The following is an 18,435-nucleotide window of genomic DNA, read 5'->3' on the forward strand; positions in this document are numbered from 1 at the left end:
GCTTTATTTAAAACAATGTAACTGCCATTAGAAATAAAAATGTGTGTTCGCATTGGAAATTCTAATTAGATAGATGCATATATATTTTTTCTAGAGTAATTTATGTTTGCTGCTGTTCCGCAATTGGCTACACATATAGTGTCAGGTCTCATAAACTAAAATGGCTCAGACCGGAGGGAGATACTAGACCTCTCTGAAGTACTTGGCTTGTTTTGGCTTCCATTATGGTGGAGCCAGGATGCAAGACACATAGGGAAAAAGAAAGCAAAAGGTATTTTAGGATGCAGTGTTGATCTGATAAAAACGTCATGCTTTTTCTCTCTGGTACCAAGATAAACCTTAGTTTTAGATACTAGTGAGATATTAGTGAAATTCAAATCAGCTAGAAGATTAAGACTTCAAAAAATCTTCTCTGTGTTTATTAGTTTAGGTGGTTTAATTCCAGAGCTGTTTAAACACATTTATTTATTTTCAATGATGACGGTAGTCATGAGCCATTTCTGTAGCACTCTGAGGTCCATACCAAGATCTGGGCCCTGCTGGTTTTGGTACTGAAGAATGCATGGTCCTGCCCCAGCGAGATATACTCTAAAAAGAAAAGATGCACCAGTTTTTGAAGAACTGACACAGAGCATTGAAGGGGCTAGTCCAAAGTCACACTGTAGATATATGGCTAAGAAAAGCATAAAACTCAGTTTTCTGAGTGGATGCTCAATATGCCACTGGAAATGTTAGAAATACCTGTCTTGAGACAATATGGGGCAGGTGACACAGGGATAAAAATACCTTGACTTCTGTGTAGTTGGCAGAGCTGAAGCTCGGTCTTGGTAAACCGCAAATTCGGTTATTTACTAGTGAGCCAAACTCTATCCAAGGTGTTTACTAACCCACCTACTCGCTAATCTTTTTGTTTTTTCTTACCATTAGGATGAGATTCCTCTCTCTTCTTTGGAGAGATCTTTATGTAATCTCCCCCCGTGTATACATGAGGGTGAATATGTTTCATGTGGTGTGAATCAAAAGCAAAAACCTTGAGTGCTGCAAAAGAAGAAAAATACTGTACAAATCACAGCTCCATTATGGTCTACCGTAACTTACAGTTGGGTTAATAAATGTGTTATTGGATTGCATAATTACTCTGAATTTTAAGAATATATGATTATGCCAAATATTTCAAGAAAAATGCTATTAATGTAGCATGTTTGCTTAAACCTCTATATTTTGTTATTTTCCTGCATACATTTTGCTCTCATACTTTTTATTCCTTCCATGAAAAATACAGTCTTTTATTTACCTTGCATTAAATTAGGCATTGGAAAGAATAATGTAGGTTACTTTAGAAAGAGCTATTGCTTTATTAAAGATGCATTTCTGAAAGGGACCACAATTCACAATTATAAAAAGCAAAGCATAAAATTCTCTACTGAATAGCAACATTTGATAAAAGCCAATTTTTGAAAAGTATATATTTTATAGTTATCTATCCATGCTACCAAATGCACACTGCACCATGAAATAATGATGTGTCTTGTCAAAAAGCAAACAAACAAGTATCACCCCTCAGGACAAAAACTACATTAGGGGACATTGAGCTCTTTACTTGGTTCATTATAGTGCTGAGTTTCAATCACCCAGGATGGGAACAAAAAAAAAAGTCAATCAAGGCTTTTTTTAAAGAAGAAAACAAAACAACAACAAACAAATCTAAAACTTGACTGATGGAGGAATATCACTAAGCTAGACCATCTGCATTGCTTATAGCACAGCACACAAAAATAATATGAGCTATTCAATAGACCAGCTGTCAGAAAATGTTTGTCAGGACGTAAGAAATAGTTTTCCGTGGCTGGAGTTTTGAAAAGCTTGTAGCTCAAGAGCTTGCACCATAACAAGCAGTGGAGAGAGAGCAGTAATGCTGTGGGTCTTGTCCCAAAATAGATGTGTGGGGCCCGTATAAGCTCTGTGGAAAATATATTCACGCTGAGAGTCAATAACAAAAGATGTTAGTCTTTGGGGCCAGTTTGGAAAAGAGATCATAGAGTTTCCCATTTTGGAACAAAAGCAAGCCAAAAAATGGTTGATCTTTCAACATGGAAATTCCTTCCCATTCTCTTGATCAGCTTTTTTTGTCGCCTTAGTCTAAGTGATGTCCACGCTGCCACCAGAGTCCGCACCTGAATCCTCCCTCTGCTTGACCTTCATGGCCCCAGCTCTGTGGCCATGAGGAACTGGCCCCTCAGTGCTGGCTCCTGGCACCACTCTGGATGTGCCGCATGCCCAGAGGTGCTCTGCACCAGCAGAAACCTGCTTCTGTAGAGTTTATGTCATAGAAAAAAATCCCTCCCTATATTTTCATCAATCTTGCTAATTTAGTTTCAGAAAGGTGAGGGAAGAACAGGAGGTTTGACCTGCCTCGGGACCAAAGGAGATATTTTTCTCATCAAATCATCTTCTAAACCAGCAAAAACCAGAAAGAGGTACTGAAGCACTGTACTGAATCTACAATAAGAAATCAGGTCACATGCAGTTTGAGTAGATTCAGGAAAAACAAAAATGAAAGAGTGGCCAATTCCAAAGGAATCAGAAATGCTTTATTAGGATTTTCATAAGCAGGTGGTATTATCCTTACTCTGCTTCCTTTGAAGGAATGGTAGAATTATTATTACCACAGGGAAATCAGCAGGATTTGGCGTGAAGACACCAGCACACAGGGGCAAGGTAGGAGAGCAAAATGGACTAACCAGTTCTTCTCTGAAATTCCTCTGAAAATGAGGAATTTCTCTGAAAATAAAGCCATGCAAGACTGGATTCACTGCGTACAATCCTTATTCCAAGTTCATTTATAATACCTTCACTGAACCAAAAAGAGTAAAAAATCCATATAGAGCAAATACAATTTTGATTCCACTGGTGTTTTTATGCATATAAGGCGTATAAGATAATTTTGTGCGTATAAGATGCATCCAGATTCACAGTGACAGTGTGACTATAGCAAGAGATTGAAACACACTCTAAAAGGACAACTTCCCACAGCCACTGGGTTCTGGGCTCTAAAGTTCAATCTTTGAAAATTATGATATCTACACTGAAAGTCAGGTGTTATTTATGAAACTCATACAAATTAACACCTGTGTGTTTCACATAACAGCATCTCTAATCTTCATAGTTGTGCGGAAAAACTTCTTAGTGTAACCCACATCTAAAGTATAGCTTAGATTTATTTTCTTTATCTTACCTATGTCACTTGAATTAGCATCTAGCTGTGTTGTCTTTTTTAAGTTCTGTGACATGAGAAGTGTCGCTTGTTCTGCAGTGTGCAACAGCTTAGTCAGGCTCCGTCTTTGGTTATCTACAGGCAGAGCTTCCCAGGCTGTAATTTTGTCTTTTTGTAAAAAATTGTTCAGCGTGCTAACAAAAACCTGTAAATAAAATAATATTTTTAAGCCGAAGAGTCATACACTATTTGTAAAATAAGACAAAATCACACAGCTTTCAGGCTTGATCCACTCACATTAATGGTTGTATTCCGAAGTGCTTCGTTGTCAGAAACCGAGTAATGCATGGTATTCAGTGATGAATACGATAGTGCTTCAACATATGAAATCACATCTACAGGTAAAAGTGGTCCCAAAGTATTCTTATTAATTTCTTGCAGCATCTCCAGGGGTGTTTTAAAATGACTAATCTGAAAAATACAAAAATTCACATCTTATTAAAACAGGTAAAGTCACATTTCTGCAAATGAAAGTAAAGCCAATGCAAATGACGAATATCCATGAGTTAACATACTGGGTTTTGAGACGCTTGTGCATAAAAAGAAGCAGTAATTAAATCAACAGGTTGACTTATAAATCAATGGTGTTACACATGTCTGGTATAACCCTAACAAGCAACTATGATTTTTTTTTTTTTAAAGTAATCTGCTATCATTACCCTTCTTTCTTCTCTTTTTTCTCATTTATTACTGTAGCTCAGTGTTATCTTAATGCATCAAAACAAACTAGTAAATGTTCTGTAAAAATAAATAAGTATTTGTGATATGGTTACTCTCTTGATTCTTTTTTGTCAACTTTTAGCTGAAGAGGTGGGAGCGGATGGGCGGTATTTATATTTTTAGGGTTTTTTTGGTGTGTGTTTTGTTTTGTTTTTTTCAAATGCAGATTATAAAGTATGTGTCTTAGTGAAATTGCACTGCCTATTTCACCTTCGCTGCTTCAGTTTATGAACTGCTAAATGCACTTACATAAAACAATTAGTTTAAAAAGTAATAAACTAGAGAGGGTGAGATGAAGACTAAAATTGCAAGTTTCAGTCTCATGGGTGGAAAAGAAAAGAATTATTACTTCATGATACTGAAATCTAATGAGATTTTAGCCATCAACCCCCCCTCCCCAACACCTGATTTTATAAGATCAGGAGTCTCTGCTGCTGAACAGCTTTTGTGGGGCTTCCTTCATCTTTGACTTCGGCTGAACAGAACTAGAATATAGGCTAAAAAAATTGGCTAAAAGTTGACACTGTTATTTATAAGAAATTGAGGTATTTTGCCTTATTACTTTGATTTACATTTAGTTTGACTTCATATTAAAAAACCCCAAACAGATAAACAAACAACAAACAAAAAAACACACCCAAACAAATAACAACCTTCAATTTAAGATCCTGCTGTAGCATTTACCATGTCTTTATGCATAAATGCATTAAGCATGTATTATATTTAATATAATATTTTACACTGCAGATTAACATAGAAAGCATGTTAATACAATGGATATCTTATACTAGGTAAGTGTAAAATGCTCAGTGTAAAATGCAAACATACACAGCTGGTTTTAATTCATTTATGCTTATGTTTCATTTATCCTTTTAAATTAGGCAATACTATAACTGTACACTAATGAACAGTGAATTCATTAATATTTTTAAAATTCGCTTCAGGAATCTCTGCCTGCAGTGAAAAAGGTCTTGAGTCCAGAGTCTTGGAGTCTATACATTCTGTGCCACTTTACATACTATGCTTTGAGGAGTAAATATACTAGCATACCAGGATGTTATTGCTCCATTTTCTATTTTGTCACTTGTTGACATTACTTTTGTAAGCTATCTTGCTGCCTTTCAACTCTGAACAAGCAAATAATTGCACATCAGTAAATGCAGCAATGTGTAACTTCAGAAATTACAGAACCAGTTGAGTGATTACCACACTTCTGAATTTTTCATGCATCATGACTCACTTTGCTGGAAACACAACACACAGACTCCCAGCAAGTTGTTATCGTGATTTGAACATACAACTCATTTCAAATAATTTGCAATTATTAGAGAGACCTCTGTAAACGTGCTTAAGTTCAATTGTATGCTTAAAGCATTTGTTAAAAGCTCCTTAAGAACTATTATAACTGAAATAACAGTTTCAAACAGAAACAATTAAAGGATTTGGCAATTAATCTATAAACCAATGCTACTTACTCCAGCTAAAGTTCTATTAATATGTTCAGTTATGCAGTCTTTGTATAACTCACACTTGGCCTTTGGATTTTCTGTAGAAATTAAAGAGAAAGTAATTATATATTGCAGTTTAATCAATATTCAATATATACTCATTGTAAGAGCTCTTGTCTAAACCACCAGCATTGTGAATTTATGCACATAAGACACAGCACTGCATTCTCAGACTTCAACTGCTAAGACTTTTTCTTGGCCAAATTTACAGCACTGGATTGGAAACAGGCTCTGAGCTTTTGTTTTACTCAGGTAGAGAGTTTGGCCTCTTTTCTTGGGACTTCCACAAGTGAAGTTAAGACACAGCTCAAATTTACAGAGAGGAGAACAGGTCTGACGACTCAGAGGAGGGATCCATTATTTCAAATGGATTTCATCTCACTGGTTAGCAAAAATACATTCATGAAACAATTCTATTCTCAGGAAATGTAGATACCACTGCCCAGCCTCTTTTTCTTGTCTCACTGATTAATCTTACTGAAGATAAAGAGGCACTGGTGGGTTTCTCAGAAGATGTAGCTCTATAATAACACATAAACCTTTATAATATCAGGTACCTTGGCAGGAAGTGCCATCATTTGGCTTAAACTGCAATTTTCCTGTGGATGGTTGATAACCTTCCTTACAGGAGCAGTTATACCCTCCATCCACGTTTTCACATTTTGCATGATCTCCACAGGCAACAGTTCCTTCAGTGCTGCACTCATCTACATCTGCAAATATTGTGAGAAATTGAATTTTTTATTAAGTATTTACAGACTAACACCTTGTGCTTTGTTGGTAATAGCCCTACACACTGCAAGCAGTGTCATAATAAAATTTCATGGGGGAAAAAAGAAAAAGGCAAAAACTTAAAGACAAACTTAAGGGCAAAACACCTCCCAATTATAATACTTAGGGATTAGAAGAAAAAATCATAATTGATCATCTTTTTATACCACCACTTTTATTACTATATAATACTGCATTGTTCATGTTTTAAACCACCAGTTTAAACATTAATTCTATCACAACAAAATGCTCAGCATGATGCAAATCATCTGAAATCCATTTTCCAGAGATTAGACTAAATAGATTTTCTCAGCCTTATGATTCAGTTAGAAAAGAGAAAGAAAACTGCAGCCTTTTCTTTTAAGTCACGGCGTTAAAACGATGCTACAAAAGATCACTCTATCCATCTCGTTAATCTAAGATTTAAGCTCTGTGCCCCTTAAAGTTTTTGGCATGTCTTTTTATTTTTTAATCCACATTTAAATTACATTTGCCTAAAATGGCTTTTGTGCTTGTAAATAATTTGCCATTAGGAAGACAGGTTCAGTAGCTGGGTGGGGCACAGTCCAAGAGTTAAGCTGATGAATTCCGGTAAGCGAATCCATGAATTGATCAATTTCGGAGAGCTGGGTCCTAACTCTCTGGCTGGAGTAGGGATTATTTTGCATTATTTGGTTGGCTGAGGATAGAGATCAAATAACTCAACAGAGAAAGTAAACTGGGAACAATACCAAATAATTCTGAAGAATGAAGTAATGGACTGTGAAATGCTGTGCTGGAAAGGAGAAAAGAGTGAACAGCTTTGGGACAGGTATATCTAATGAAATGTGTTGAGAAATGAAGAAGTGACTTGTGAGCAGATTTAAAGGAACAGCACGAGGGGAGAAGAGCCTGAAAACTGAAGAGAAGGACAGTAAAGGCAGAGAGGGGGTGAATGGAGAGGAACACAACTTAAGAACTTGCATGACACTGAATTTGGGAAGTTAGTGAAAAAGGAGAACAGATTAACTGATAAGTGGAGAAGAATAGTGACCTGAATTGATAGGGGCCCGTCGTGCAGCCGGATGGGTTTTAACAACAAACAGGCAGAAAGGAGTTATAGGGGGCTAGAAATGCACTATTAACATACGTGAACTATGTTTTTGTGTGTGCTTTTCTTTTGGTAGAGCATCGTTGGTGGTTATCAAAAAAGAATGTAACAAAAATGAGCAATAATGTATGTGAAATAAGATCGTTAGAGAAATTGTGGAAGAACAGAAAAATGTACTGCATGTCTGTGGGTATATCTAGGGAATACAGAAAGATATCTGAAGGATACCTGGGGGCCATTTGCCTATTTGGACAGCATTTTTGTTAACTTTGTAGAACTTTACTAATGGCAAGAGAGCCTTTCTGCATCCACACGCTTTTTTGCTGTTTTGTGCCTCATTCCCCAGTTCCTTCTGTTCACAAGCCAAGAGGTCTTCCTAGGGTTCACGGAGATGGTTAAGGTCCCACCTCACTTTCAGACCCCTACTTTCCTCACCAAGCAGTGACTCTGATTTGCACGTGAAATGCTGCTCTTTAAGCCCATGGTTCAGAATCTCCCATTGAAAAGCTGTTCAAACACCCACCTGCCAGGGGCAAGAAGGAGAGGTGGGTCTGGAAGCACATCCACCCTCCCCAGCACAACCATCTCTGCTCTTCAGATGGGGGCACCAAGGGGGCTGTGTGTCTGAATGGGCTGGGGCAAGCCCTGAGGTTTAAAGTACAATGTTAAATTACAATTATCTGCATTAGGGCAATAGTTTGTTTCCATATTTAATGCCCCAAACTGCAAATGTTTCTATTTAACAAGCTGAGTTTTGCATTATCGGTACTTTCAGAATAATGGAGCTAACCATGCTATACAGCAATAAATCTGGCAAAAGTGAAGAAAAGGGGAGAAAGAAGCTTAATATACTGCTACACACAGGCTACCTCATAATTAAATGCTGTCATTTAAAGACATAAGGCTGAAGTTCTTACTCTTGCCATTTAAATAACCTCTAACATCAGTAAATTATAAAGCTCTTTTTGAAACAAGTGGGTGCCTGTCAGTGTCCTGTTGTGTGACTTTGTGTAAGACAGAGAAACTTGGAATGAATTGAAGTGTCAAGGGTGAAAACCATGACAATACCAGTTTGTATAACAAGAACACACATCAGTCCTGTACCAAAGATTTATTTGGCCTTGTCAGCTACACAGAGAAGGACATGTACATCTTCACAAGATATTCAGCATGTAGCACAGTGCTAAAACAGCAGCAATTGAGAGCAAGCTTTGCTAAAACTTACAATGACTTATAAATAAATAAATATTTGAATACTTTCCAGACTGCGATTGCTAAGTATCACGTTTCCATGTAATTTACTGATGCAAGTATTTCAAAACTATTATGATAATTTGCTTTTCATGAACGTAGTTTGATAAATCATTTATTTGTCATTATTGGGTATTCATACAAATTACTCTTCCTTTTGTAATTATGTCAGATATTAAGTGTAATGGAGATTTTAATGAGAAGTCAGGATTATCCAAAACAACAGCAGAAACTCAAGTACCAAGGCACATATCTGGCAACAGGATGGCTATTTAAAGTCTGATAGAGACACCCTGTCGAGTACATGCAAATAGACTTTCTGCAGTTAAGTCGTCCATATGGAATGAGTCCATATCACGTCTATCTAATTGACTGTTTCCTAGAGAAGAAAAATCTCCTAGATGACAAAATTAAAAGGCAATAGGCCTGATCTTGGAAGGTACTAATCAGCTTCGTATCCCTTTTAAATCAATGAGATTGTCAGGGGCTGCCAACAATTTGTGAGAGTTGCAAGAATGCTGCTTTTAAACTCCTGCTTTGAAATACTGTGTGCGGTAGCTGTAGGCTTTTGTTTCTTTATATTTTGTAGTTATGTCTTTTTAACCAAATATGCAATTGTTGGACCACACATGAACAACAGCTTTTCAGTGCTTTCAGCAATGGAGCTTTGGGGTGAGGATCTCAAACCGTCCTCCTTGATCTACTACAGGAGCGGGACTGGGCTGCCAAGGCTTGTGTGAACAGTCTTCACAGACAACATTCCGGAGCAAAGGTTGAAGAACAGCAGCTTTTTAAACAGAAGAGCATTTGCCACAGCTCTGCAAAAAGCTCTGGCCTTTTAGTAAATATTCAAAACAACTCCTGGGGCTGAACTTTGAAGCTTTTATAATAGCTCCGATCAGAAAAATAATATCACCAACACCACTTAGGCTAGTGTGAAAATAGATTTATAACCTTTTATTTTATTTCTGTGCTTCGTCACTCCTCATTTACTGCAGCAGGCAAGCAAATCCCAATTAAATTAAAAGTACTGAGAACAGTTATTATGTTCAGTCTTGCCAATTACCGGATTGTACCTACATCGCTTTGATTCTTCACCAGTCAGTCAAGACAGCTTGATGTCTACATTATACCTTCTGCTTATTAGTAGCTTGCAAGTGATTGAAAAGTCCAATTGCAAAGGACTAGATGTTCCCTCCCCATGTTTCCATACTGTGGAAGGCAGCAGCAGACACAAAGTAAAAATGAAAAGGCCTACGAATGGTACATGTAAAAGAAAAGTTGGCAATGTGGCATAATGCCATGTCCCATCCACTGAACAACTCCCCTGGCACATAAAAGGATGTGATGGAGAATGGGTGTGTTCTCAGTACCCTCAGAAGAAGCCAGGAAAAACTTGAAGAAAACTAACAGCATGTTCGTGGAAAAGGCAGAATAGCACAGATGTTACTTTCATCTTAAAGAGGGCCATTTTCATGTTTTTACTCTGCTGACCAGGCTGAAAAAAGCAGGTCTCTATTTCACCTTTTTATCTGCAGTTGAACATTCAAGAAAATGTGAAGTCTAGGGAAAAAAATGTGGTTTTTACGGAGTAAATAGATTTGAATAACTCACATTCAGAACAGCAGAAAAATATCATCTTCTGAATCATCACGTCTGCATACCTCTTTTTTAATTCTCCATTTCCTTTCTCCTTCTCTTTTTTTTCTCTCTGCCTACCCTCCAGTTCCTCCTCTATCTGCAGGTTTCATTGTCATCCCTTTGCTAATTCTGCTTAGTAACATGGATGAAGTACTGCTGAATCTCAACTCAAAACTTAACCTTCTGGTCAGATTAAAGGTGAACTGACATTTCCCAAAGCTGTTGGCCCAAGTTTTCTTTTGAGTCACTACCTTGAGAGTTATAATCACCTTGTATGTGGAAGTTTAATACAATATCCAAAGAGAGAAGGAACGCACATGTATGTGCCTATGGCCTTTGAAATAGACTCATACACACAGTGATGTACCACGTTTGAACCACTGGGAACCCCAGGTATTTTTGATGGCATCTGACTATAAACAAACAGGTTGCACGATGGAATACCCTCCAAAATTCAACCTATATATTACTGCCACATACATTATATATATACTAAGAAGAAAACATAAGAATTTGCAGAATGTGAAAATATTTTGTGGCCCTACAAACTTGGGTAGGATGAGTACTTGATAGCTCTGTCCTCTGATTTCTACTGGATAACTTGTACTGTATTTACAAGGACAACTACAGTAATTGCCTCAGCTATGTATAGTACACCCTGAATATACTGCTGTCAGCTGCTTCTGCGCAAGTCATACCTACTACCTGTAGCAGCAGGACTATTTGGTACAAAATACATATTATGGTTCCCCTGGCAGATAAAGTAGAAAATTAATTGTGGATCAAAAGGTTGTCTTTAGGACTCGCTGCTTGGTAAAGTAATTGGTACACTTGTTTAATGAGAAAAGGTGCCCACAGGTAATTTTTTATATCAGTGTGCGTTTTTGAAGCTCTGAGCTCCTCCCATACGGATTTGCAAAAAGGAGAAGAAAAGTGGTAAACTAACTGCCAGTAGAGGATAAAAAAAGATCAGTCTGCCCAGGAAAGAAAAGAGGGCAAAAAGAAAAAGAAATTAGCAAGCTAATGGTAAAAACTAAAGTGACAAGAACAGTCAGAGAAATAACTTTGAAGACAAAACTTCTGAAGCTGAGGAAAAGTCATAATGTAAAAATCAAAGCCTGGACCAGAAACTGTGAGAAAATTTACAGCTCAATGTGCTAACCATCTCGGTCCCAGCTAATTTAAGAACGATTCATAGCGGCTGGATAAAGCAGAGCTCTTTTAGATGGATATGAGCAATGGGCAAGAAATGTTGATTAGATCACTTGCTGGCTTAATATGCAGCCATTCTGCTGATATTAAGAGCTGTAAGAAGAGAGGTTGTCAGCACTCACAAGCTCACAGGAGACATATCTAGAATGAGACACAGTCAGCATAAAGGTGTAAAGGGCAATAGATTTATTTCTCATTTTCCCATTCCCTGAGGACTGTTGCAACATATAGAGAAAATTACCAGGAGTTTGAAAAAAGAAGATAGTTACAGTTCTCCCATTCAAAGGAAATCCTAAAGGATTGCATAGTTGTTCAGAAATAACATTTTTCCAGAGAACTTTTCCTACCCTGTAATGTTGTACATGATCCATCCAACTGCTACAGAAACAGAGACTGGTGGATGGCACAGGAGGTAGGATAACTACTGACCTTGCTCATTGTTTTTGATCAGACTTGAAAAATTACCAAAATATCCCAACCAAAGCCCCCAAACAGAAGATATTTGGAGCACAGTAGGTCAAATGTATAGGGAATTTTGTTGGTCCCAAGAGACCTGAATACAGAATACTTTCTCACTCTGCTTTGTTTTAAGAATATTATGACCTTGCTCACAAATCAGTGAAACAGTGGCATAATTGGGTGGAATGGGGATTTCTGTGTTACCTTGACTATATATTCATAATTTAAAACTGTGACATGTGGATTAAAAATATTGTAAGCAGAGACAAGATTGGAATGTTACTGAAAGCAATGGCAGCTGCTGTGTTATGAGTGAGAAGTGTGGGCCTGAACTGGAATATAAAGTCTGTACCAGTCCAAACTGTGGGAATTTTATATCCAGATACCAAATGTCACAATTCTGAAAGCATTTTGCTAGGTTTCTGTAATTAACAAATGCAATAAGAGAAAAGTGACAACATAAAGCTAGCTGGCAGACATTAATAACTTACCCACACAGGAGGTTCCATCATTAGGTACAAAAGTTTGTTGACCATTGCTGGATTTGAAGCCAGGAGCACACATGCAGAAATAACTTCCCACTGTGTTTGTGCAATTGGCGTGCTCTCCACAAGGCTGAGTAGCATTTTCACATTCATTATCATCTGTCAAGATATAAATAATGGAAAAATATATTTGCATTTGTCGACTGAAGAAAACAGTAAAGTAAAAGCTTAATTTGGCCTCTGGTATTCGATTTATTTGAGATTTGAATGCTGAGTTGACACTCTTGGTGTTTGTCTATATAGTGTTCCCATTGCCAAAGATGTAATCAGGTGTTCAGCAGCACTCTTCTGCCCTCATTCTGCATGAGTCAACAAATGAGAAAACCAGTGGGATATCGAAGTGAGTGGTTTAATTGGATATTCACTTTGAATAAAAGATTGAGACAAGTACAAGTTCTGTGATGGTTGTATTCGATAATGTTACTTTCTTCCCAAAAATCTACAGGTAGAGAATCATCCTGAGGATGCATCTGGGAATTAAGAACCACAGAAAATGGAGCTCTAAATGGTATCAAGAAATGACCCATTTCCTTCTCTAACACCAAAGCAAGATCAATGTAGCTAAACTAGACAGGTTTTTCCTGGTCTGTTTATGAAGACCTTCTGTGGTATTTCTCAGCAGTCCCAGAAAACAAACTTATGAAGTTTACCTCTTTGCAATTGCTGTGCAAGTCATCAGTTTAGCACCTGCAAAATTACAAGCTCTCTTTTACAGGGCTAATCCCATGCCCCAATGATATATGAAAAAGGAATTATATACACAGGTTTTAAGACTACTTCCTCTCTGCAGAGCCTCTACATGTGGTGTCATTGTGAGTACAGGGATCCAGCTATCTTGATCAAAGGTCAGATGAAATCACAAATACATGCTTTGAACTGTATGGTTGATCTTCTGCAATGACTCGGTAAAACTATTTCGCCTCCAGAATCTTTGAAGGTCCCTTTTGTCTATTAAATTTTCAGATGAAAAATTTCAAAAGCTTCCTTATCGTAGACTCTCTATTTACGAAACTGAGAGTAACACTCACAATACTGACAACTCCGTCTTTCCAAATGGACCATTTCTCCCAAAGCACCCCAAAACTCTGAAACAGACAAATCAGTGAAACTGTCCTAAAGAAGACAACACTGAGTAGAGTTCTCTAGTTTCTACATCGTAAAAAAGGAAAAGAGTTAAAGGCTTCATGAAGACTATTAGGATTTTTATCCTGTTCTCAAGAAAAAGGTACTCATAACATGATGAATGACAGCAAAGAATTCTAACAGGGAGAGAAATAACAATTTATTGCAGAAGAGGAATGATTAAGGAGGGTGACAGACAAAAGAAATATGATTTCAGAAAAGACACCCAGGGATGAGTTTCAGAAAAGTGCTACTGCTTCGTGATGGTCAGTGTTCTCATAAGGTGTTTACAAAGACAGGTTACAGATAAGTAAAGTGTCATGTAAGCTAGGGAAGTGGCAAGATTAGACTACACCAACAGCTGTAAAGGATTGCAGGAGTACATTTCTGCAATATAAATTAGTCACAACTTCTAGAGTAACATTGGAAAAGGACATTTTCCAGATTTGAAGTCTGACTTGATTTTGTATGTTACTCAGTTGACTCAGAGATGCAAATACCAACTCAGAACTGCAGCTTTCCTCAGGGGAATTTGGGTCAACAGTATCAAATGGATTATGCTCATTATAACTAAAATTGAATGTAATTTAATGAGGAATCCAAGTATAAAAGCACTTTGGCAACACACGTCAACATTTTTTATTCTACAGCTCTGGTATTCATGAGAATACTGCAGAGAAGGTGTATGATTTGGATATTACTTAAAGAATGCCAACGTAAAACCAAGCCAGTGTAAGTAAATTATGATAAGGAGGAAAAAAACGTGGTGTTAATCCAAGTTCAAAAGCTGAGCATGAGAATATGAAAAACCCAGTTTGGCACTGGCATTGCAGAGACCAGGCCCCAGAACACTTTACAAATCATGGTAACAAGGTTCAGTCGTTCAAGTGTCATTTGTGTGTGTTTGTGTGTCTGGGTCTTTGGCAATCCCAGTTTGCTTCCAGATCCTGGCATTTCATGACAAAAACAAGTGGACTACCATAAACTTAGTCTTGGGAAAATATTATAGATACTAGAAAACAATGTGTTGACCTTGGAGAGCTCACAGGATGGTATTCATGGAAGATGACAAGTAAAAGGACACTGATCACTGCAGGACTTCATTCAAAGTAGAGGAATAACAGAGCTGACAAGAAAAAAGATATAGGCTACGTACAAGAATTTTCCTTTTCTATTTATTTTCTAGCAGCTCAACTATAGTCCTCAAAATCCAACACTAATACCTTTCTTCCGGTAGTTCAAAGAGTTCATAAACAACATTAAAATGACTCATGCAGTGGTCATGAATAAATTCTTTACAATTAGGCCTAATTAACTCTATTGGATTACTGTTGTTTTTCCTCAATATTTAGGATGACTGTAAGGGGTTTAATGATGACTATATTGCCTTAGAAGGCTTGCCAATTGAGAGAACCTTTTCAATAATTTGAGAAATCATCAAAGAAGAATAGAAGAAATTTACATTGCAAACACAAGAATGGCTATTTTAAAGACTTAAATTCATAAGAAGATTTCAATATTCCTATGGTCTAATGCAATACTGAGCAAATCATGCTGAGGGATAATTTGCTGGACCACATCCTGCTTCCATTGAAATTAATGGCATAAAAATCAGTGATGTAAGTAGGCCCAAGGTGGTACTCGCTATGGAAAACTACTGGGTTAATGAGAAAGGCAAGTGTGGAAGAAGTTTTCAAGAAAAAAGGAGTTTCATATACAGTTTGACTAGATGTGTTTAAATAAGCTGTCCAATTTCACACAAAATGTTTTACAAGATCAACAATGATGGCAAAAATAATCTTCTAGTTCTCTGTAAAAATAATTTGAATTTTTTCTTCAGACAGCAGTTCAACGTGAAGCCCAGGGGCTTAAAGTAATTTTCCAAATCTTAGATGATGTATAATATTGTTGGATTTGTGATTTAAAGGACATCAAGAAAAAATATAGGATTTCTAGATGGAAAAAAGTTCTGGGGTGGGTTTTGTTTGTTTGTTTAAGAAAATCTTCTGTCTATACTGAGAAGATATTTTTAAGGGAGCAAGCGTACAATCCACCTGCATTGTTGCTACCTAATTTAATTACATCACGTGCATTCATTGCTGGCACAGACAGTCATTGAACACCATAGGCAGTATTGCAGGAATGCACATTCCTTTAAAGGTTTGTTTTCATTGTTAAGTGAAATATGCAGGAATTTTGTCTACCACTATATTACATTTTTTTTTTGGTATAAAGAACATTCAGTTCTTTCGGAAATTTTGAAGCATGAAATACAAAAAGGAAGACTGATTTGTGGATTTTAGGTCCATGATGCAGTTGAAAGCTAGAGGAATCTGATAAGATTTTAGGAAAAATGATAGAGGAAAGTTTTACCCTGTCTTATATCCTATTTTAACATTGGATGGTTTAAAAATTATAATCTACAATAAGAAAATGCTGGGGCAGCTACAGCTACAAAATGAGACCATTATTATTGAGATAACCATAAGAAAATGCTTTTAATTATCAATTTTAGATATAAAATTTTTGTAATACTGTTTATGTCTTTTAAATAAAAAATGTCATAATGGAAAATCTTATGGTGGCATATTCATCAAAACAGCTTTGAAGGCTTTCCATTGCACTGAACACATCTCCATGATAGACTTTCTGATGTTATGATGACTGGATTAAACAGTGTGATTGGTGCCTGTTCAGTCTTTTCCAACACATGCAAAATGAGATTACTGTAGAAATGAAACTTTGTATTATAGAATATATTCTGGGATCTCCGGTACTGTATTAAATTGATATCAGTAAGGTTGAGGACCTTTATTAATTGGTAAGTGGAAAGACTGGAAAGCTAGCCATATTGAACCTGGAGCTTGGTCACTAGTGGTAGCCAGCTGGAGGACTCTTGTGATGAGAAGGTCCATGGTTGAAGGAGCTTGCCAACCTGTGAGCCCACCACAGGGAAAACCTGCCCTGGAGCTGCACAGCCCGTGAGCTCAGCCCTGGACTTTCATGCTCTTGGTCACCTGCAGAAAAGGTGGAATTCCCCAAGTCATGTATAAAAATCCAACAGTTAGACCTACATCTCTCGAGGCTGTCTGCTGAGGCCTCGCTACAGGTAAAGCACTCAAGGCACTTGCTCCTCTGCTTCTTTGGCGGTGGTCCCAGTCTTGCTCCCCACAGAGAGCAATCTGTGCTGTGGCCAGGGCGCTTTGTGGGGTCTGACCTGGATGCCCAGCCAGGCTGGCCAGAAAGACAACAGGCTTCCCAGGGCAGCAGAAAGCTGGCTGTTCCAGGGGAATTCTTTTGACACCTTGGCATTCCAGGGAAGGACCAGGGCTTGACAACTTGAATTTTCCCAAAGCCAGCCTGAACAAGGATAGGCACGATGGTGTGATTTTCACAGGTTTAATGAAAGCCTAGTGTTCCTAAGGACCACAAGAGGCTCATACTGAGGCCATTGCTATATTATACTGCAATATATTCACATTCTATATGATGCATTGCACAGGTGACATATATTAAAAAAAAAAAGCAGCAATCAAACCATCAACAATTAATTTTGCCCCAGTCCAAGCCTTTTGAAACCAAGGTTTGAGGCCTTTGAGGCATACCCAGCTAATCAGAACAGCAGTGGCAGCACAGGGCTGGGGACCAGTATCAGACACAGTAGGCTGAAAAGTGGACAGCACTGGGTAGGAAGGGAAGGTGGCTGGAGCGGCTGGGGAATACATTGATTCACTGCATCCGGCTGCTCTCTTTCGACAGCAGCCTCTGCTGCCAAAACTGCTATGCAGCCCCCGGGGGAAAACTAAAACTACCCTTCCCTAGTGTAACCCTCATGGGAGAACAGTACTTCAAGTGCCTCACTTAACCCCTCAAAAGCAAGGAAATGAAAGGCTTCCTGTAAAACAAATTCCAGTGCTACTCACCCCGCTGTGTTTAGCTTGTCTGGAGGTCTCAGAACAGTGGGTGATCTTACATACATTACTTCTGTGCTGCAGGACTGTGTGTCTACAGCCATCACAGCCTGAGTTAAGAACAGCGATACCATTAACAACCTTGCCTTTCCTTCCTTGTGATGTGTTTCCATTAATGGTAATTTAACACAATTTGTTTATGATTCTCCAAAGATTCAGCGTTCAAGTTTGGTCTAAATCAGCATGAAAGAGCAGATGCTTAGAAAAACCTCTTGAGACTGCAGAACTGGGCTGGAAATCTCATTTAAATATGAATTGCTTTCATAATGGGCCCGATTCATCTTTGTCCTACACCAGGGCAGGGGACCATGCAGTTGCAGCACAGGAAATCTTGCCACTGCAAGCTCTGTCTAGCTAAAATTTTGTAACTCGCTCCCTCCTTGCATAAGCTTTTCACAACGCCTTCTCAGGATGTTCTTATAGCTTGCCAGGAGCTTTTAAATGGTTTGAACTTTATGGCTTTGCAAATAGCTGGACTCCAAAAAGCCCTTGTTCAGCAAACAAATATTTTCTCTCACATCCTTCACAGGCTATATGTATACACAGAGCTGATTTCGGATCAGCAGTTCTTTCATGTCTAGCTGCACTGAAGTGTCTCACAACAAAATTCCCTTAGTCTCAGTTTAAGGAAGGGGGCAGAATAATCTAAAAGAACATGTTCCTACATATTCAAAACACACTTAGGTTGAGTTTCAGAGAATGGATAAGATTCAGAGAGGTTAATATATTATCTAAACTGCTTTCCTCATCTTGTGCTGGTATTTTCAGACATTACAAATTAAAGATGAAAAGCATTTATCATTGGGTAAGTGCCAGTGATGAAACTGTTATTTGTTCAGCCACACAGAACAACTTGCCTTTTCAACACTTG

The 18,435-nt window shown here is 37.8% G+C and overlaps 1 protein-coding gene across 1 annotated transcript in view; it reads right to left on the reverse strand.

Moving 5' to 3' along the window:
• The window catches only part of ADGRL4 (adhesion G protein-coupled receptor L4), a gene marked incomplete at both ends in the record, with an annotated part of 72,288 nt that overhangs the window by 22,040 nt on the left and 31,813 nt on the right, over positions 1-18,435 (reverse strand). Inside the window, 6 exons of the mRNA XM_080348884.1 lie at positions 922-1,038; positions 3,236-3,419; positions 3,512-3,685; positions 5,470-5,540; positions 6,060-6,215; positions 12,418-12,570. Of these exons, the coding sequence (XP_080205010.1) occupies positions 922-1,038; positions 3,236-3,419; positions 3,512-3,685; positions 5,470-5,540; positions 6,060-6,215; positions 12,418-12,570 (855 nt within the window). The remainder of the gene's footprint in view (positions 1-921; positions 1,039-3,235; positions 3,420-3,511; positions 3,686-5,469; positions 5,541-6,059; positions 6,216-12,417; positions 12,571-18,435) is intronic.

The sequence above is a fragment of the Nesoenas mayeri genome, assembly GCF_963082525.1.
Source record: "Nesoenas mayeri genome assembly, chromosome: 8".
NCBI classification, from domain to species: domain Eukaryota; kingdom Metazoa; phylum Chordata; class Aves; order Columbiformes; family Columbidae; genus Nesoenas; species Nesoenas mayeri.